Below are 22,481 nucleotides of genomic sequence, written 5' to 3'. Positions count from 1 at the left end.
GGGCCAAGGGACAGACGGACTGATAAACATGTCACGTTTGATGCTGATCAATAATATGTACACTCTGGAGCTTCTTGGTGGGTGATGCAAACGTTTTGGTAAAAGAATAAAATTTCAATATTGTATTGTATAAAGTAGGCGTGGCCGAGTTTCTCCATTTTTGTAAGGGTACTGCAGAACTGCTCATAAAATATAAAGGTAAATTTTTTCACTGTACCTGTTGAGGTTCGTAAACCGAGAAAAAAACCAAAAATACTTTTTATTTTTGAAAGGAGACATGATCTCAAATTATGCTGGCACAACGGTCGCATTCTTGGACCGATGGCTGCAAGGACTTGCAATCTTTCCGGCAAATTTGAGCCAATTGGCGAATTTTTGAGATCAGAGTAAGGTTTACCAAAGACATGATGCGGTCAGACGGACGGAGACGGTTAAAGAATAAATATAATTTATGGGGTCTCTGAGCCTTTTTTTTTTGTGCATGGCAAAGACGTCCGCAAAATGAATATACTCCTCATCCACCGGTGATGGGTATTATAATATTAAAAAAAAAAAAAAATAGAAAAATAAAACAAAATAAATAAAAGTTTAAAAATATAAAAACAGAAGTGAAAACAAATCTATTTTAAATTATAAGTAGGGCTGATAAATGCAAATTATTTCAACTTAAAAGTTATTTGATTTTTTAAAATAACATGAAAGTAATGAAAAAACAAACATTATTGGGAGTTAAGAGGCAAACATAAATCATTAGAAATTTATTATAATTGAAACTATTACGAAGCAGATGTATGATGTCTCAATGTTATCATAAACCCAAATAGTATCCCTATTGCGAACTCAAGAAATTATTATTGAAGGACTAGAGAGTATTTAGTTCGTTGATCTGTCCATAACACTAGGCAGTAAGCGTAAGGAAATTGGGAAAGTTTTTATAAAGTTGGTACCATGGAACGTTGAGACACACCTGTGGATCATATCGTCTAATTTCGGAGTCCCTATAACTAAGAAAAAAAGCTACACTTTGAGACACAATGCACAATGAAACTTCAAAGAAAGTATTTTGAACCAAGCCATCGGTTTTCTTAAAATCAATAAATGATTTAAGTAACTTTGAAAAAAAAAAGCTGGGTTCATATTAACTCCTGCCCCTTCTCTTACATATATCCTTTATATATCGTTATATTACATTTATTTTTTAGTGCCTCGGAAATACTCCACTGATTCTCGTTCCCTTCTCCACAGTCGCGCTTTAGATGTCGTCCGTAAAACCCGCAAATCACTGCTTCTGCCACAATGACCAAAAAGATCTCTTTGCCTTCAATCATCCCACTGGCTCTTACTCCTTTCTGTCATCGAATTTTACATATCGTTGGTAAGGATTGTAGTCATTTTGTCTAATCTGCCCAGAATCCCAAAAAGTTGTTTACTATTTTAGAGAGCGGGTACTTAACTGTCGCTGCAAAACGTATGCAGTTATTCTCTTGCTTTCTCTTTGGCTTCAAACGTCCCACTGGCTCTTACCTCTTCCTTCCATCGAATGTTACATATCGCTGATAAGAGCTGCAATAATTTTTTCAAACCCGTTGACAATGACCAAAAAATATCTTTGCCTTATAGCATCCTACTGATCCTTGCCCCTTCCCATTATAGAAGATGGTATATCGTTCGTGAGAGCTTCCTAACCCATCTGGACGGTGAGTACCTAAGGGCGTGGCTGAAGACATATGTGGCTACTTTGCTTGACATCTTTGCCTTAAAACGTCCCACTAACCCTTACCCTCTCCTTTACCGTTGAACTTCATATATCGCTCGTAAGGGCTTTGCAATTACTTTTTCTAACCCAGCCGCAATCAGCACAGGTACTTAAGAACTCCCACTCCTAGCATGTTACTTGTTCCTGCTATATGCGTGGCTCTTAAGTTTTGCAATCGCTTTAGATAACCCTTCCACACAAAAACTGGTAAATCGATTCAAAACGGACATATGTACTTATTCTGCTTACAATTTTTGCCTTGAAAGTCTACGTAAATGCGGAAGTTCATGAATTTTATAGATTTGCGTTTCACAATCCTTTTGTCATACTTTGTTGCTTACAAATTGCTTAATAAATAATTTTAAACTTAAAAAAGAACTTTTTTTAATTTTTTTTTTTTTTTGCTGTTAACCAGAAACGTTTTCACATTCATGTGAGCTATAACTCATAACTGTAAACATATCGTTCAGGTCTAGACAAAAATGTTGATATATTCATATAAATATTCAAGAGATTTTTTTCTTCTCCTTTCCCTTAGTGGTTGTTTATAAAGCTGTTGCGGGTTTTTTTTTCTTTTTTGTTTTGCTTTAATCTTTTGTTTTGATAATAATAAGAAACAAAATATATATTTACATAAAAATATAAATAAATTGTGTCGGTTTAAAGAATCGCATCTTCTTGCACTTAACAGATAAATAAAAATTATTTAAACACATCGGGCCGGGCTGGGTCGGGCCGGCATATAACACACTTGGAATATTCCACAGATGTTTTGTATATTTTATTGTGCAATAAAAAAAAAAAAAAAAATAGATTCTATTTACAGAAGTAATAAAAAGGTTTACAATGTTTTATTTCACTTCTAGAGATCCCCAGGAAAGCGATTAACGTTCATAGCGAGAAAGGAGTAAGCGAGAGAAAGACAGGCATTTATTTGTAATTATTATCGCTAGTCGCAAATATCATATTGAAGTCACTGAGTTCATTGACTTTGGAAAAAATGTGAAATATTGCCTAATTAATTATTCACTAATTTTCGGTTTTTTTTTTTTTTTTTTTTTTTTTTTTAAAGCCACACGACCAGACATATTGCTTAACTTTTATTTACTTGTCGGCGTCGATTTTTTTTTCGCTTCGAACAACGACAACAAAATATGATCATATATATATATACTACGATTGGATTTTAGTTTTGGGTAAAGTGACACTAAAATGTAAACTTTTCAATTTACAAAAAACAAAAAAAAAAAATTTTTTTTCTTTTTTATGAAAAACAAGTAAGAAAGTTATATATGGCTCGAAACGAAACTTAAAATCCTTCGTTTATGGTAAATACGTAAATAATCGTTGAAGACTGATGATAGTAATAAACGAGTTCCTTAATGAGCTACTAATCCAATTGAGAAATATTTATAAGGTTTTTTGTTTTAACCTCTTGTTCTTCTATTTAGCAAATCTGATGTGTCGAGTACATCGCGTACTTGCAAAGTAACTATGCATAAAAATTCGTACTTTACTTTTTCAATATGTTCAGCTTGAATTTCGAAATTTAAGCAGACCGATGGACAGAGAGACAGCTAGAGGTTTCATATTGTTTCATACAAATTTACACGAATTTGAAGAAGGAATCTCACTTTTACATATACAAATATAACTAAGAGGAAGAGACGATCTTTCTATATACCCAACAATGATTTAAGTATGACAGTTGGTTCCGAAAATATGGCAAGGATCCATTCGTTTAATCTGTATCGTGTATGATCTAATCATCTAGTGTTAGCTCCGCATAATTTCGCCACCCATTCTAGATGCTTGTGCTAAAACTATATATAGATTTATTCTTCTTCATTCATATTAATGTTATCTTGTCACTGTCCGCAATTTCATAAAAGGTCGAGTTGGGAGTCGAATTTTAAATTTTGAAACAAAGCTTAAAAATTTCGATAAAAGGCTTAGAAAAGGCTGATTGTAGACAGACCCAAAGACCAAGTTCGTTGATTTTTCAACGTGAGATAAAATTTGTTCTTCTTTAAGACCGAGGGATGATAATCATGAACTAAGTCTTGATCTAAGAAATTGATAAGAAATTGTATAATTATTTTCGATTATTAAGATCAAAAACTAGTAATCATTGATGAAGATTTGGGTCTATTTTGAACCTTATAGTAAATAAAATAAACAGGAAATAAGCAGAAAATCGTATAAGTGATCTTCTGAGTAATTGCGGACCGGGTCATAGACTAATTTCGCTGAACCTGAAATGAGAGAGAAAAAATATGTAGCGGCAAGGTTTGTTCTTCTGGATAACCTTTGAGATATAAATCTTGATTTAGGATCAAAAAATGGATTAAAACCTTGGTCCTGTCTAGAACGTTGCGTTAGATGACATAATTGGTAAAAAATCATACAGTCGTTGCTCTATGTAATCGAGGATAGAGTCATAGACTAATTCCACTTAACTTGAGAAACGAATGACAAAAGATTTTGTTCTCCATGATAAGGTTTAACGTCTTAATTGAAATTTAATTTAATAACAGATAAAATAACCAATAAATAAGTTTCGGGTAATCGCGGATTGAGTCATAGATCGATTTCGCTTAATCTAAAATGAGTGATAAAAATAATCAGAAACAAAGCTTATTCGTCTAGATAAGATTGAAGGTCTTAGCTGGAATTGAAGACGACGAGAAAATAACTAGGGACTATGCTTAGGTGCGACCAGGAACTTAATATCAGGTGAAACAACCAAAAAGTAAATTAAAAATTTTTATTCGAAGTTATCTTGGACTGAGTCATAGATCGATTTCGCTTAGCGTGAACTTAAGTGACAAAAAATAATCTGAAAATTTGTTTAAAGTTTATCCGTCTAGGCAATGAAAAAAAAATGACGCCTTAATTCCTGATTTGCAGCAGACATATTGCAAGTATGGGCTCTTGGTCAGGATGGGCGGGCCCGTGGGCGACTTTGTTGATTTTCATGCTAATAGAAGAGACCTACCTAGTAAGGATTAATACCAAAATCCTATTTCTGCATGTTGCAAACAACATAAATTTATTATAACTTCATTATCGTAGTAGCGTACAGTAGAGTAGAGTAGAGTATAAAATATCTTATGAAAACAATGGCCTGCACTGAGGGTGTTGTGAAATCTATTTTCGTTGTTTGCTGTCATATTGCTTTTGACAGAACAAGGAAATCCAAAAACCGCAATAAAAATATTTGTTGAGATTAGTTTAAGGCATTGACCAGTTTATTATTAACGCTATTATCAATATATACACGCGCACAAACACAAACCCAACCATATACAACAAAGCCTTACGCTAATATTGGCCATAATAGCGTAATGGTTAACCGAAGCATAAATGGAATGTCGTCACCTCCAACACCATCAACCGAAATATTACTGTCTTTATCTATAGGCGTGTAATGAAAGCCTAACAAAAGCAATTTTATGTAACCCGATATATATATGATTTTATGTAAGTTTGTTATGAACAAAAAAAAAAAAAAAAAAGATTCCAATATTAGGAATTTCTTGATGAATCATTTGAATTATGCTTCACTATACATACATGTCAAACCCGCATGAAAATGTTTGATTTTTCTTTCAGTGTAGGCTTTGCGCATATTTTGCATAATAGAATAAATAAGTAGGTGTGTGCGTGTTTTAATGACAAAAACTTTGTTTGTTATTGTTGATAATTTCAATTTGGCTTAATGCCCACATAACAAATTTTTTCTAGACATAGTTTTCTACACGTCTTTGATCACTCATTGTGGAATAAAAACAAAACGAAATAGTAAAAGCAAAAAAAAAAAAAAAGAGAATCATTTTACGCTTTATTTAAAAAATATTTTTAAAACAGTACTTCTCATAACTTACGTAATTTTTCGCTATTTATCATCTAAAGCCGATCTGACCTTCAGCGTGGATAGGTTAAGTATATTTAACCTCCAAAATTTTAAGAACAAAACACATTTCGATTTCCTATAGTAACGAATCAAGAAATTGATATAACACTTGAATAATGAAGTGTAGGACGAGCCACGTACCATGCCACGTGAGTCGTTCAATAAGTATTTTTAAAATTTTAGAAAAATTTTGACCTTTATCGTCATTGGGGGTATATATAATAGTGGATGCCCTTATTATTTGTATATGAACTGATTCGAAATGGTTTACGCAACCCTACGCTAGGAGTTCCGACACAAGCCAAATAGCTGCTTGGAGTGCCTTATTACAAAGTGGATAAGATCTATTCAGAACCTCCATTCAAACGTTGTTGCCGAAACAAGAAAGTCATCTGTGTGATGTGGCCCACTACAAGAACTGCAAAGATAATCGAAAGTGTTCGGTGGATAAGTCCCGGGACTTAGTAGTAGTCTCATTTTAAAATTAGACAGTCAGTGCCAACGCCTTGCTGACAATTTATCGCTTCTTTTTCGCCAAGATTCTTGAAATACCATTCAGGTCTCGCCGTGACCTCATTATTTGATATTAACCTTTTTCTCGGAAGCATGCTTTCAGGAGTTGCGAACAGATAATAATGATAAAACGCTAGAAGTAAACAATGCAGTAAATAGAGAAGCACTTCGAAGTTCAATTCATGTACTGCTGGCATCGTAGCCTTTGACTGGTGTTGCATACTTTGATATCTTTACCACTTGGACACCTCTTTTTTTAGAAATTTCCTCCTTCAACCAACCAACCAAGAGTGTTACGTAGTATTTGCTCTTTATTGTTCTTCATTTCTTAAACTAGTCGATAAATACAACAACAAAGACATCTGATATGTCTTTTGCCTAATAAATGGAACAACGCTCGTAGGTGGTCAACTTTATTCTCACAATTCACATTGATTTTGCGTGACACCCATGAAAGATTGCCATCTTCTTATTGTGCACACAATATATACAAATACAGAGATCATAGATATGCCAGCCGATTGTTGCTTTGCTCGACTTTCACTAGACTATTTTCCACTCGGCTGTCTCCCGACCCGTTTCAGGAATGTAGTGGTGGATCCTGCGGGTAGTCCATTTTCAAACTCCGCTTTAGACACCTTTAGACAGGTCTGAACAGCTTTCGGAAAAAGTAACGGGTCGATGGATACATTTGCTGCAAGTAAAACAGAACGCAGCTCTCTCATACCTAAACTTTCATCCAAAAGAGTGAACACACAACTATCTATGGATATTTCTTGGACATCAACTAGTTCCTGTAACTTTATTTTCCAGTAATCACTAATTATTTTCCCTTTGGCGGCCCGTTGGATTCTTTGGATGACTTTCTTTAAAACCAAGAAACGAACGACAACGTCTTGTTCGCGACGGAGAAGTGTTGTCAGAATATTTTTGAACTCAATGCTAAATTTGAACTATCGTAAAGCAATGTTTAATCAACACACGAATTACGAATTTTTCCATTGTTTGAAAAATAAACAACTGAAAACATTATAGTCCGACTAGACCGTCTACAAATACTCTACACCACATTGTGTGGTACAATTTATATACTTGCCATAGAAAACAAAAGTTAGACTCCGTTTTTATACCAACCTTCTATTATGAAACGAGATATTAAACATTACGCCTCATTGCAAATAAAGGCTTACTTTTCGTAAGAATGGTTGGTTCAAAAATTGTGATACTTGTCCAATGTTCAGCATAATTAATTTCTATATCAAATTACTATTATGGTCCAATTTTCATCATAACATAATAAAATTTTGGCGTTTGTGCCGAAAAACACAAAACTTTTCGTGAACATCCTTAGGTAGGGTAGAATTTAAGAAATAGGCCGAGAGAGTCCAAATTTTTTACATCTTTTTTTTTTTAATCTTAAATTACTATTCTGATCTGATTTTCACCATGCTGCATCAATTGCCGTGCTGGATATGTTAACTTGATGCGGATGTATATAACACGCAGAAGGGCCTAAGATAGACCCGATTGTACCGATCATAATCTGAATTGATCTAAGTCTGCCTATCCGTCTGATGATTGTCAATGTAAATTTGTGTTCAAGCTACTTGTAGCAATTTTTGCGACATTTTGATGAAATTTGGTATAGTGAGCCAAGGACGAACGCTAGTGAAAAAGGTTCGAATCATTTCACTTTATCGCCAACTCTCCATAGAACGATCTATTCTGAACAGTATTTATATGGAAAAAATTGCAACTCTCCAAATTTCTCGGCAAAAGTGGCCAAGTAGTAATATTTCGGCATTCTACATTTGTATGAGAACTTTCGATTGGCTGGGGTAATTTTTGAACAGTTTCCCATATAAGCAAAATCGAAATTCCTAGGACGAAAAGTCATAATAGTAATTTAACAAAAAAAAAAAATAACTGTACGAAATTTGCCATGACCCATAATGTTATAGTAATATCGTACAAAAATGAAGTCTACAAAATTTGGGCTGACCACGCCCATTTTTGGATCCTGCCATAAATTAGGATTAAACTTGTACTACATCAGATTTGGCGCCCGCTTCCCCATAAATACGCACAGGAACAATGTGCCATTCTATAGAAACAAGATACAGTTTTTGTGCTATATAATATAAATAAAAACTGGGGGGGTGTATGATATTTGAAGGTTGACCTTCCCCGACCAAAATTTTCTTAATTGTGTTTCCTTATCTTAATATTGTACGCGGGAGAGGGAAGCTATCTTAAGTTTGTTTTAATTTTATTGCAATTATTTGTTTTTACTACATTTAATACCGCACGAACAAAAGTTCTGAACACTGCATAACTGCATAACTAGTTCTTTTTTTGTATTCTTTAAAAAAACAGCTTTAACAAATAACTCCAATTACGGGGACGTTAACCTTTTGAAAAAAAAATTAAAAAAAAATCATTTCCACTGGAAGAAATACAAAATCAAGCATAGCAAGATAGCAGCCAATGCATTATGCAATCGTTGTTATGTTACCCTCAAAGGAGAAAAACTCTTTTATTGTTGACAATAGCTTTTGTGTGTATATATATATATATATATTGTATTTACGAAATGTTTACACACATAGATAAAATTTTATTGTAGAGATTATTCGCCATCGGATTTGCTGACAATAACTTGCTATATAGCTCCCAAAAGTATAAAATCATATTGAAATCATTTCAAGCTTTTTATCATCCATTCTGCATTGTGTTTTCTTTTTGCTCTGCATTGAAATAAGGGAGTTTGCTAAAACTGCTATTATGCTTGTAACTTTGAAAATAATTTGCCAAGTTTTATAAGTAACTTCAGGAATCTCGATTATTTCGTGTTCATAAGAAAGAGACGAAAGAATTGATGTATTTAGTTAAAGAGTAATCGCAGTACGTTGAATATTATCCATCCTCCGAGGAGACAATAATTAGATCATCTATATATACGAGATAGGGACATAGAGTTAAATTCTACAATTAGGGGAAGAAACAATTGAGCTACGGTTGGTGTAAGGCGAAACATGTTGATTATAAGAAATCTACTGTTTTTATACCCTACCGCTCGTACCAGTGCGGATGTATGCAACGCCCAGAAGAACTTGGAGTAGACTCATCTTTTATTGTACCGATTGATTCAGAATCACTTTCTAAGTTTATTCGTCCGCCTCTTCATCTTTTCTTGTGTTCAACGTACAGGCCGCATTTTGATGAAATCTAGCATTTTTTGTTTTCAACTTATAGATAGCAATTTTTTGAATATTTTAAATGAGATTTGATAAACCTTTACGCATTTTGTCTCATGGTCAAACATATCTCGAGTTGGAATCTTTTGTTTGAACACTTCCGCTATAACATCTTGTCTTAAAAAGTCGTTATGTGAATAATTGTAAGGTGGACCCTGGGCCACTATAGCGTTTTTAGTTAAAATGTTTCATTCAAAATATTTCCGCTTGCATTAGCAGCGTGTTTTCTCCAGCTTTTTGAGAAGAGATATTAATTACAAGCCAAAATTTTATCTGCAAACAACAAATAGTCCATTCAAGTACTCACCGAAGAATGGGGAGTATATTGATTATATCAAAACGTTTTCAACAACTAGAAGGGAGCTCCAAACATTAAATTCCAAACCGATTTAAGATTGTCTTTTTGTGTAATGGCTGTGGAAAACGTTCCTCTGATCCCAAAAATGAATTCGTTTGTGGTTAAAAAAAAATGTCCCACTAATTGACTTCTCTTAACAGAGTGGTCAACCTTAGAGTAATTTAGAGAGAGGGAGAGAGAGCCTTTTTACTTTGGTTTTTTTTCCAACTAAAATTGGGGTTTGGTTTGCGTTGCAAATCTTCTTGACGAATCTACTGGTTTTTAGTCATGATTATCTTACTTTCTTAGCATACTTACCTTACTTGCTTTCATTGATTTTATATAATAAATTGTCCGCCTGAGTGGCAAGAGTGTCGACCGCCCTGGAATTTAATCTCTGGCTAAATTAATAATAATAATGATAATAATAGTAATATATAATAAATTATATGTAAAACAAGTTAAAACACTATAGTGCCATTAAATACCCCTCATTACCCTATAGTTATTCATACAACTGTTCAAGTTAAGGTGGTCAAAAACTGGTCCTATCCGAACCATTTTCAATACCGTTTGCTTTTAGGCTGAAATATCTCGGCCTGTAAGCTGAACAAAAAAAAGGATAGTCAGACGGATGGACAGACAGGTTTAAATCGATTCCAAACGGGATTCAGTATAATAAAAGGTGAATTTATCTCGACTACTTCCGGGTATTGCATACATCTGCACAGGTTTAATATGTTCTTGTAAATAAATATTAAAAACTAGGCTTATGGAGAAGTTAAAACGTATACCAATTAAAAATTATAATCTGTTGGAGGCTGATGTTTCATTATCATGCACTAACATATGTACATGTTTTAAGCACGTATTTACAGGCGGAGAACTAATTAGGGTTTTCCAGCGATTCCTTCCAAGAAATTTATTAAAAATTAAAGCAACCTTCGAGTTTTTTGGCTACAATGTCAATCTTTTTATTGTTCGGTGTGAACTCAAACCATTATACACAGGCTGGGGTACTGATGGTATTAAGACCTACGGGGTAAGAAAATTTTTTTCGTTTTTAATACTGAGTAGTGGCCAAAATAATGTTTTTTTGAACCATAAAAGTTATGAAATTTGCTTTGAGTTAACAATGTAGTGGTTATGTATAATTTGTATAACCGCATTATAGGTAGATAATGGGCCACTTGTTATTGTCACAATACTTCAGTCCGATATATGTTTTAATACATCCTTTACTCGATAAAAGCATGTAATAAGTAATATGCAGAGAAATATCTTATGAAGCAAGGGCTGTCTCAAGTTTGGAGTATCCCTAGGCACAACCGTAGCAATAGAATCCTTTCCTATGAAATACATATCATTTCACATCGCTATAACGGGACAATCCCCTTTGACTACATTGTCGTGCCGCGCAATAGCGACTATAGAAAGCGCCTAACTTTCACACGTTCCGAAAGAGAAATTGGAGAAGGAGTATTTACGTAAGCGGCAACTAAAAATAGAATTGAATGTGACGTGAACTCACGTCGGCGGTCTCGAATGCATTAGTATAATACCGATATATTGATAAAAGGAAATGTATTAGTACGACAAAGGGGTTTAAGAAAATCGACAAGTGTTAGCGGGTAGTAGCTTGAGTAAACGATAACTGGAGTATATCACATATGCTTCCGACCTTTTCCTTTCCCTTTTCTTATTTTTGTTAATGTAAGCTCATGAATGAGCTCAACCGATTTTTATATAACATACTTTCTTATGCGTACCAACTAGTCGCCAAAACTGGTAGATTCTCTCTGATGATGAAAAAACCCGAATTCGTCTAATTATCGTTTTTAAACCGAGCAACGAAGACATTAAAGCATCTCACTTTAAATTTTTTTCATTTTTTTTGTAAATATTTGTTTTTTTTTTATTAGAATTTCATACAAATTATTTCCACTTAAGTTGATATTCGTAAAATATGCATAAAATTCTATGCACAGATGTATTTGAATGCTAATACATATGTGCGTACGTTTATTTCAACATAAATGTGTATACTCGAGTTTTATTCTTTCTAAAGAGTAATAAAATTTATTATTAGACAACAGCAGCTATTAGTAGCTTATTTGCGGTACTTTATCATCTGCTCATTTGCTCATAAATTGTAGATAAAAATTTTCTTCTTTTTCGCAAAAATATATATTTTTTCAATTATGTTAACATTTAAAAAATCACTCAATTTTACATTCATTAAAAGAAGATTTTTAATAGAAATTTTCCTTCATCATAATATATATATATATATATAATAACTATAACATTTTTAATAACTTTAAAATAAATTTTTCGAAAATTTGTAAATTCAACGATTGCTTAAGCAAGAAAGATCGCTGATGTTTGAGTATTTTAGAGATTACTTATGGTTAAGGATTGGTTCGTTGCCATGACTTCAGCTGAACTTTTCCGAAAAATACGATCAGCAATCTATTAAAGAACTGATTAATTTACCTCACATTTGATGGAGACAAATCATAGTTTAATTGTAGTTGCATTTGGTCGCAATAATAGTGAATTGCCGATCCGTAAAGGTATAACGTTTACCGATTAGCCGCATACCTCTCAGTCTGCAGTCGCATCCTGGCCCTCTTCTTCAAAGAAAGGTGCTACTGGTAAAATCAAGCAGTTTTGGATCGAGAGTTTAGAAGATCTGCCTATCGCGGTGAGCCAACCTTTTTGCCAAATTTTACCAATGTCCTCTACGGTCTTTTCTCGTGATCTTTGTGAACTTTCCTTTCCAATTTGTGGCGTTCGCAATAACCAGTAAGTCGGTTTTATCATGTCGCGCAGGTTTCCACTTTCTCTGCAAACTGTTTAACTTTGACGGCTGAAAAAATTAAAACAATCATTAAGTTAGGCCTGAAATTACATTTTTGCAACAGTGAACCCTTGCATTATAGATGGGTCGTAGAAAAGATTCAATTCAATAAGCCATTTCGATTGTTCTCGTATTGTAATACAGTTTTTATTAAATATTTCTAAAGAAATTGGGTGCGCATTCTTTTCAGTGTACCGCGAATTGATCGCAAAAAATCGAAAAACTCGAAATGGCAAGTCGCCATAAAAATGGTCAATCCATTAAGAAAATTAGTCCAATCTTACAAAAAAAAAGAAGTTGATTTTCTTAGCACGGCACTACTTATGTTCACTAATTACTCCTCACACTATGTACCTACTCCTACTGTTGCTCTCATCTTTTACTTCACTACCTCCACTACTGCTTGCTTACTCCTTCGGCTTTCGGGTTCATTACTTATTCCTTTCCACTACTTACGTACCTCCTCGACTACTTGCCTATTCATTCCCCATTCCTTACACTATTCGTTTATTCCTTCCACTGCTTAACTAGTCCTTCGACTACTTACTTATTTATTGCCGATTCCTTACACTATATACCAGTTCTTCTACTACTTACTTACTCCTTCGACTGCTTACATATTCATAGCCTACTTCTTACACTTTTTGCTTATTCCTTTCACTGCTTGCTTAGTCTTTCGACTATTGACTTATTTATTATTTATTCGTAGCTCTATATACCACTTTCGTCCGCTATTTACTTACTCCTTCGATTCCTATTCGTTGCTTATTCCTTAGTCTTCTTCCACTGGTTACTTACTCCAATTTACCCTCTCGACTATTTCCCGTTTGTTCCACTACTTATTTACTTCTTCGACTTCATGGCTTATTCCCTACCCTACTTATTCCTTCCACTGGTTACTTACTCCTGCAATTACTAAGGTACATTTCATTGCTTATTTTCCCCTTACTTAGTTATTACTTGGTCTATTCCCTTACTCCTTTGACTATATTTATAATTATTTCTTTCCACTGTTTCTTAGTTCTCAGTATTTTTCGCTATTTAGTCACAATTTCCAATTATTCCGTCTGCTACATACACATATATGGGAAAATAAATGTAACGTTGAAAAAATAATGTAAATGTCGAAAGAGAGGTACGGCACTCCCTAAAGAAAAACGGTTGGTTATTTTAATTGAAGATGAAACAAAACGGACAGACAAATACATTTAACCAAACCATCATCGTAATGCAAATTTAACCAGAATGCCGTTGCATTATCTTTAGTGTTATAGAACATATGTTTGTGGATATAATTTCAGTTTCAAAACATGAAATTTACATTCCATTAGCACACATTAGCACGCATAGGGTAAGTGAGATCCGCTTACTCTAAAACACATAGACAGTTTATTGTGCTAGAAAAAAAAAAGAAGAAAAAGACCGCAATCCATACCAGGGCTATTTCATCTATATTGAAGCTACATAGACCTTTTATGAAAGACTGTTAATGGAAGTGTGAGTCGCGTGTTACAAGTTTGCTTCATCACTTTGTATAAAGCTTAAAGTTAAAAATAAATTAATGAAAAATAAGTTGTATGTATGCATTAATAAATTGTTGAGAATTTTTTTTTCAACAATAATGACTTTAGTAGACGGCGCGCTATAAACGCTCTCATGATTAATCTGTTAAAATGAAAAATAAATAAAGTATAAAATAATTTACTTTTACAGATTCACAAATATTGATAAAATACCAGATACTAGAAAGTGTGTGGTGGTGTTGTGTGTGTGTGTGTGTGTGTGTGTAAGTAAGTGTTCTTACAAAATATTTTTCACTTTCGGTTTTCAATATAACGCTACTTGAACATGGCAATTAACTGGCGCTCTCATATTATAAATGCCATGTAATCACAATAATAAATCTCCAGCTACTTCATTAAGTTAACGAGCTGTGTGCGGTAGTAGTGCAACAGCAGAAACGATAGAAGAAGATAATTAGAAGAAATTGCATTAAAGTAAATTGCAAGCATAGACACTATGTCTATCTCTTCGTAAGCTTGATCACGAATCAATTTGACTTTATATTGCTTTTGCTTAGGGTTAATTCAAATATAATATGACATAATATTGGCTGAGTCCATGATTTTTATCAATACGTATGTGTTAGTAATTTAATTAAGTAATAACTTGCATCAATGTCTTTATTAATCCAGGAAAATCTCTCTACCCCCCCACGATGTTATTAAGCGTAACAAAAGCACAACTTTTTCCGAAGAAACGAAAAAAAATAAATAAAATAAAAAAAATTGAAGTTTTCTTTAAAAATAAATTTTTTGCTCTTTGTTATCATAATTTTTTTAAATTTTAATTTCATTTCTTTTCTTTATTTTTATGCAGATTAAATTTTACAATTTTTATTTGAAAAAAACGACAACAAATGTTTATTTCGATTACTTTCGTTTTCCATTATCGCACCATCATCTAAACTGTAATCCATACCCACCGACAATACTCAGTTTTTTGTTGTTGCAAAGTCTTCTTCTTTCTTCACTATAATTAACATCGTACGGAAATTCGGACATTATGAGTATAATCGATAGCGGTAGATATCGCCTGAGGAAAGATTGGGCGAGTGTCTCGATACCATCATTGGTTGATATCGATGAACGTGCTGATGATGATGTCGATGAGACAGATAATGCGACTTTAAATGTAACATCACCGTTGCCACAAAATGCTCAAAAACCACCCAGACGCAGTTCATTGGCATTAAGTTTATTCTCCAATAAAGCCGACAAAGCTCAGAAACGGCGAAGCTCGATTGCTGTTACGTTTTTCAAACGGGACAACAGTAAGGTAAGCGGAATGAAACAATATACAACAAATAAGAAAATTATATTCGGTCGTGACCGAATCTTTTATACCCATCACCGTTACCCTAACAAAGACTCTTGAAGAATGCATGCCAAGCCAAAAAAAAAATGCCGAAAGCAAAACTGGTTGCAATTTTCGTTGCATAGGCGCGGGAGCTTGGTAGGCGCGTCCATTTAGCTTAGGTCATTTTGAAAGTCTTTTGCAAATTTGTAAGCGATATCTTCATTTTTGCGATCAGAAGAATGTTTACTACAGATGAGCATACTACAAACAGATGGACAGACGAACAGACGGACATGCTTAGATGCATTCCGGATTTGAAACTGGCTAAGGACTTTAACGTTTTTGGTTGTGTACGTTAATTTTTATCCACTATAAGATTGAGTGGACATGGTCTTAACTTCCTATTTTTTATACAGGCACTACAACGTCGCCCATAAGGGATACGTTTTAGTTTTTGCAGATTTACCTGTTGTAGTTTAAGAGTAATAACACATGAACTAGTTTTGCATTCCTGCTGGAAAACAGAGATGTTCTCACTTTACGTGGTATTATAGGCATATGCTTGGACCGATTTTGTCCATTTTTAGTGCTCGCTTGCGTGCAAGAACTTCCAATATTTTTGCTAAATTTGAAGTCAAAGTGATTTTTGCGGCAAATCGGACAGACGGCCATGCTTAAATCGATTCAGAATTTGATGTTGATCAAGAATACCTTGAATATGTACTTTGTGGATTTCCTGAGGCTTCCTTCTGTGTGTTGTAGACGTTTTTGACAAAATGGATATACCCCTCATCCTTCAGTGAATATACAAATATGTTCGCTTTTGTGGCGAATTTTTCATTATGATTTAATTACACCCACTTCTGCAGTAAGCTTTTAAAGGGACCGAGTAAATAATGTCTGTGCCAAGTTTTAAGTTAAAACTTGTTGCCGATAGTAATTTGCGATTTTTCAAGGATGGCGGGCGCATTTCGTTTATATTTTTCAAAACGTCATGGATGACCCGAATAAATGCTTTTGGTATGCTTTAGATTAAAATTTGATACAGATTGTAATTTGAGAGTTCGTCTATTGTGGGCGCCATGATGGGCTACTTCCCCTTACGTTTCTCACGAACTATGAAAATATTTGCATCAAGGTTTGGATTAAAATTTGCTACAGATTGCAATTTAAAGGGGTTCGTTCGTTTGTCTATTGTGGGTGGGATTGTGGGCGACGTTCACTATGAAGGTATTTGTGGCGAGGTTTCGAATGAAGCCTTGCAAGCTATACATGGGCATGATTGTAGGCGAATTTTATTAATTTTTTCATGAATTTTGCAACGGCCTTGGAAAGACGTGTTCGTCTACTCTGTGCATGGGTCCGGTCGAATTTCGCTTATTTCTCCACGAAGTATGAAATAACCCTAATACATATGCTGTGTCAAGATTTGGATTAAAATTTGCTATAGATTACAATTTAAAAGGTTTCGCCTATTTTGGGCGTGGTTACGCCTGTTATTTTTTTATGAACCTGTTGATGGCTCTTATAAATGTATATGGCAAGTAGCAGGTTAAGCCCTAGGGGTTGTAGCTTAAAAGTATTTTTCTTTTTTAGGTTTGACAGTGGGACAAACCACACTGATTTTATGGTAAATTTAGAGATGTCTCTGCTGGTACATAGATGTGGCAATTTTTATATTAAGATTTGCTACAGATTTCAGTTTAAGCTTTTCCGCCTATTGTGCTTGTGATAGTTTGCGAATTTTAGGAATTTTTTAAGAGACTTGGAGATGGTCTTATTGATTTCATTAAGGGCAAGTTATGCGCCAACAAAGCTTCATCTTTCTGTCCACTTCCAGATTGTGAATTTTGTGAAAGTATGTTCGTCAATTTTGAAGCTTGCGCTTTAATTCTTGGAAACGAAAATAAACAATAGTCATACGGACGGATGGACAGTCGTAACTTAATGGGTGCAAAATGTAATGATGTTTAAAATTGTTTGCATCGACGTGACATCGAACAATAGTAAGAATAATCTGAATTGCATTCGCACCATACGACCTGCAGAAATCTACTCAGCTTGGATCATCCTTGACACTAGCAGGCGAGGGCGAATCAAGTCTATCGATGTTTCAGTCTTGGGTGTGTCATCACAATATTATCAGATGAAGTAACGATCGTTCTTCGCTTTGCTTAAGAATGCCTTAAAAACCCTCTTTTACCAAGCTTCTTAAATACAAAATACCCTTACGCTAGTCTTGTGGTGGGTGTAATGCATTCCGTAAATGAAAATGTTCTCCTTTTACTTCATTCCTCTTTTATTTATTTATTTATTTTTTTTTTGCAGAATTCTTCAAAAGAATCATACGAGTCGGCTGTAAAACATGAGAAAAGTGACGGTTCGAATGCATCTAACAGTCCTGAGCTTGCATTCAATTCCGATGAGAATATACGATCGTCATCACCTAATGAACCGGAAAAAATGATGTATTTCGATGATGGCACTAATGCCCGGGGAATTATGAAAAATTTGTTGAGTGCCGGTGGACCGAACGGTGATGCGATAATTGATAAAGAACGTTATCGTCGTAGACGTAGTTCTTTGCAAACTAAATTAGATAGACGTCGTCGTAAAAATGTCGAAGTTGCATTTCCGATACCCGATCAAAGTTTGGGTTCACAAAGCGATTTAACCAATGATGGTAGCTCGGCAATTGGTTCATCATCGGGTGATATAACATGCGATGATGTTGAGCCCAATCACTCGGCCTATTATCCGCGACAAAAACGTCATTCATGGTGGAATATATTCATACCAGATAACATGAAAAACAGGTACAAAAATTTATTTCGTTTTATTTTCAATTTTTCTTAATATATTTGTGAATAAATTGAAAGTCACGTGAATGCAATGCAAAAAGCTCTAACCAAAGCCAGTTAATTGAATGAATTAATAATAATTAATAATTAATAATAAATTTTTTAATGAAAGTTACGTGCTGTAATGCCATAACAAAGGGAACTCCTAAGAAAATAACTGAAATTCCATGATATATAAAATCTATCTTAACATTATCTCTCTCTCTCTCTCTCTCTCTATCTATCTCTAGAAAGTATATACATTTTTGTGTCCTTCTAACTCTTTGCGCGTTGAGGTAAAACTAATTAACTTAAATGCCTTTCCCTTGCATGCTATCCAGATTTAATTAATGCTTTTTTTCTCTGTCTACTTGGTTTTGGGTATACTAAATTTTCTTATAGGTTTCTCCTGCCTCCTAATGGTATAAAGTAGACCATTCTAAGAGACCCTAAAACTTTTGCCTGGTATTCTCTAAGTTAGAAAATTTTATAATTCAAACGTTCAAATAGGTTGATAGATCTCTCTTGAGAAACGGCTTAACTTGCCTATAATGGGATGTGAACGAATTATACCTTGCTCCACCTGCCGGCACACTGATGATAAGGAAAAGATTATATCTTATAAGCTAAACCAGATATTGATAGAACATTTGATACCCATTGACTTAAGTGAGATCAACTAAAAATTCAAAAGTAATTGCAATCGGGGAGATAACGCATCCGCAGGTGCATAATACAATTGCAAATTATTCAGCATGTATTATAATAGATAATAGTAACCTGAAATTTATTTGAAACACAAATAGCTTTGGATTGATGAACTTAATATCATCGCAATTAATCAAAATTTTTATTATTCTAAATGGGACAAGTTGCAACACTATAGTACGACGTGGCCTAACATTACATATCCTACAATTATTCATATAAGCATTTTCTGAAAAGAGCTGTTATATGGGAAGTGGCCGGAAAAGTGGTTTCCGTCGAACTATTTTCAATTGCGTTTGTCCTTGAATCAAAGCACAGTTCGTGTATGTGTAAATTGTAGGTTAAACACAGATTTACATGGACAGACATCAGATGGACAGGTGGACGGACAGACGTAGATCAGATTATGATTCTGAATCGATCGGTATAATAAAAGGTTCGATCTATCTCAAACCTTTCTGATCTTTACTTACGTCTGAACTAACTTAATATATTCTGTACCACGAGTGGTGTAGGGCTTAAAAAACATTGATGTAGAATTTGACGCGAATGTATATGAAATTAACGTTAATCAGACAGACAGGCTTAGATCAACTGAGATTATGATTCCAAATCGATCGATATAATAAAAGTTGGGTCTATCTTAACGTTAGCACTGTACCCTGTACTACTTTTTAAGTTGCTGTCTTCATGCCTTAAAAAGATGACAGTGTATGAAATTTTAAAATTTTCCACCATTCCGCGTAAGATGCTAAGAGCTAATTGATCTCTAATTAGAGAAAAGTTTGTCAACACTTTATATATTGTTTGCCGCGATTATCATGTTGAGTATTTAAAATTCACTTTTGGTCGATTTAGCTTCCAAAAATTATTTATGAAAACATTTACATTTTTAGAGTTTTGACATTTCAAGGTGAGACGAAAAGAGATAAGAATTTCTATTATTTTTTTTCCCCCTTCTTCATCTGTACTCATTCAACGTCACGAGTTATAACGAATTCATCAAAAAAAAAAAAAAAAAAAAAAAAACGAAAAAGAAAAAGAAAAAGAAAAAAAAAAAGATCAACAAACAAAAAACTCTTGGAATAATTCTTTTCTAGATAATGAAAATACTTTGTATGGAAAGTTACCGGCGCTGTGTGACAAATGCTAACAAAACAAACAAAATCCGTTTATATTGCTTAAGCATTTTTATTAAGAAATAATAATTGCCTTCGCAATTGGATTCACCTTGTCTATGCTTATGGGATAGGTCTAAAAAAAGAAAAACGAAAACAAGAAAAGAAAATTGATTTTGTTGTTGTTATTCTCTTAATTGACTGGAAGAATGCAATAAAAACTTTTTTGCATTCGTTCACTTTGTTATTAACCGGAACATAAACTGAACTATTTGCAGTTAATGCTTAAACGAATTAATTTCTCCCTCTCGTATTTAGACAATTGTTTTTGTTATTGTCACCCAATGAAAAACAATTTATTTCGTTTAATAAAATCCTAAGAAACTAAAAACAAAGAAAAACAATGTCCGTCTTTAAATACTCTACATCATTCTACAATTATTCACATACCAAAATGTTCTAATGCGAATCAATTTGCCAATACGTCAATGTATCAAATTTTAGAAAAATATCTCATAAAATGCGGCGTCTAGGTTGAAGACAAAAAATGCAACACGAACAGAGAGTGATTCCGACCCGATAGGAAACCAAGATGGACAGACGGACGGATGGACAGACAAGATTAAATCGATACAGAAAGTGATTGTGAATCGATCGATTTAATAAACGATAAGTCTATCTCAAGTCCTCCTTGGTATTGCTACTCTGGCACGGCAAATGGTGTGTAGGGTATAACAATAGACAATAGACAATATATAATATTAAATAAAAATTTCAATTTGTAAAATAAGATTTCTGCATCGAAATGCAAACAAACATACAAACGAACGTTTACATAACGAGATCAAAAAGAGTTAATTGAACCCAAATGATTTAATTAACAATAATAATAATAATAGTAATAATAGTAATAATAATGAAACAATAACACAATCAATTAGCGTAAATACACATACACATACATACACATGCACACATTTGACGCATGTATAAAAGCTCACTTGCACAATAAATGTGATGAACACGTTTTAATAGCACGCGATCGATGTTGCGTTAATTTTTTCATTTTTTTTTTCTCTGTTTTTTTTGTTTTTGTTTGTTTTTTTTTTTTTTTTGCTTTTTAATAACAAATAAACAATAAATGCTATGCAAGTGAGTATGTGTATGTGATCGTTTGCGTTTGCACAGAGATTCTAATTATATAACGTAGAAGAAAGAATAAAATATAAAAGAAATGTTGAATACTGATACTTATCTTATCTGTTATCTAATGCTTTTAGATAAACTATTCTTTAAACTTTCCATCAGACATTATAAAAAACAAAAAACAAAAAATTTATTAAATTTGGAAATGAATGAAACATGTATACGAAGAGATTAATTATTTTTTCATACATACATTTATCAGTAGCTAGATAGACTTTTCGTATAACATTTCTAAGTACGCTTTAGCAATATCAACATATGTGGAAGAATTTTTCATATATATTTTCAGAAGTGAAGTTGACTGCTTTCTTCTACGTTTCACGGAAGACGTTGTAAGATCGTAGGAAACAAATTTTTGTATTAATGTCCATTTTTTTTTCTTTTCATTTTTAATATTTCATGGCATAACCTAAGTGATTTGATAAAAATTAACGAGAATTTTATAATTTTTTCCAGGGTAAGTTGTAATATAATGCACTTATTCAGTAACAGTTGCAATACTCATAACAGTCATAATTTAATTGAATTAAACTGTATTGCCCCTGATACGAAAGGGACTTATTTTCGTGAATGTAACATCTAATCTATATTCCGTCATCGTCAAGGTATTTAGCCCTTCACAATATCATACAAAACTTAATAGCACAATTTTCAATTTGTGAAACCCTATTTCCGAATTGATCAAAAATTAACGAGAACTTTTAATAATCTCAAGGGAAAAATTTATTTAATCTGTGAATCCCAGATATTTGTTTACTATTAGTTGCAGTACCTGTTTATTTCTATCTATCTCTACTTCTCCTCTTACATCGAAATATCAAAAGGTTAAACCTGCAATCAAGTAAAGCAAGCAGCACTTTTTTTCTTTTATTTTTAAGGAGAGCTGCTTTTCCATCCATCAACTTCATGCTCAAACGTCTGCTAGGTGAGTTTTGAATCTTGGGGCTACAAAAAATTAACAAGGACTTTTGACTTTCTAAACAAGCGTATACTTAATATTTGATATTTTTTCCATCTATATGCTTCATATTGCATGTAGTTAATTTCGAACTCAGTCTTCGATTTCGCAAAAAAAATATTCTCCTCTGAGTGTTCTCTTAAATTTTGA

General features: G+C 33.5%; 1 protein-coding gene across 12 annotated transcripts in view; it reads left to right on the top strand.

The window, feature by feature from the left end:
- Positions 1-22,481, top strand: part of LOC119638072 (TLD domain-containing protein 2) — a 239,532-nt gene that overhangs the window by 88,341 nt on the left and 128,710 nt on the right. For 11 of the 12 annotated variants that reach the window (XM_038034688.1, XM_038034681.1, XM_038034678.1 and 8 more), the window contains exons 2-3: positions 15,022-15,480; positions 17,830-18,317. The exons of the other annotated variant lie outside the window; for it this stretch is intronic. In XM_038034688.1, the coding sequence (XP_037890616.1) occupies positions 15,208-15,480; positions 17,830-18,317 (761 nt within the window). In that variant the 5' untranslated portion in view covers positions 15,022-15,207. The remainder of the gene's footprint in view (positions 1-15,021; positions 15,481-17,829; positions 18,318-22,481) is intronic. 12 annotated transcript variants of the gene reach the window in all.

Source organism: Glossina fuscipes, unplaced genomic scaffold (genome assembly GCF_014805625.2).
Source record: "Glossina fuscipes isolate IAEA_lab_2018 unplaced genomic scaffold, Yale_Gfus_2 73, whole genome shotgun sequence".
Taxonomy (NCBI): domain Eukaryota; kingdom Metazoa; phylum Arthropoda; class Insecta; order Diptera; family Glossinidae; genus Glossina; species Glossina fuscipes.
This window is presented reverse-complemented; position numbering and strand designations above follow the sequence as displayed.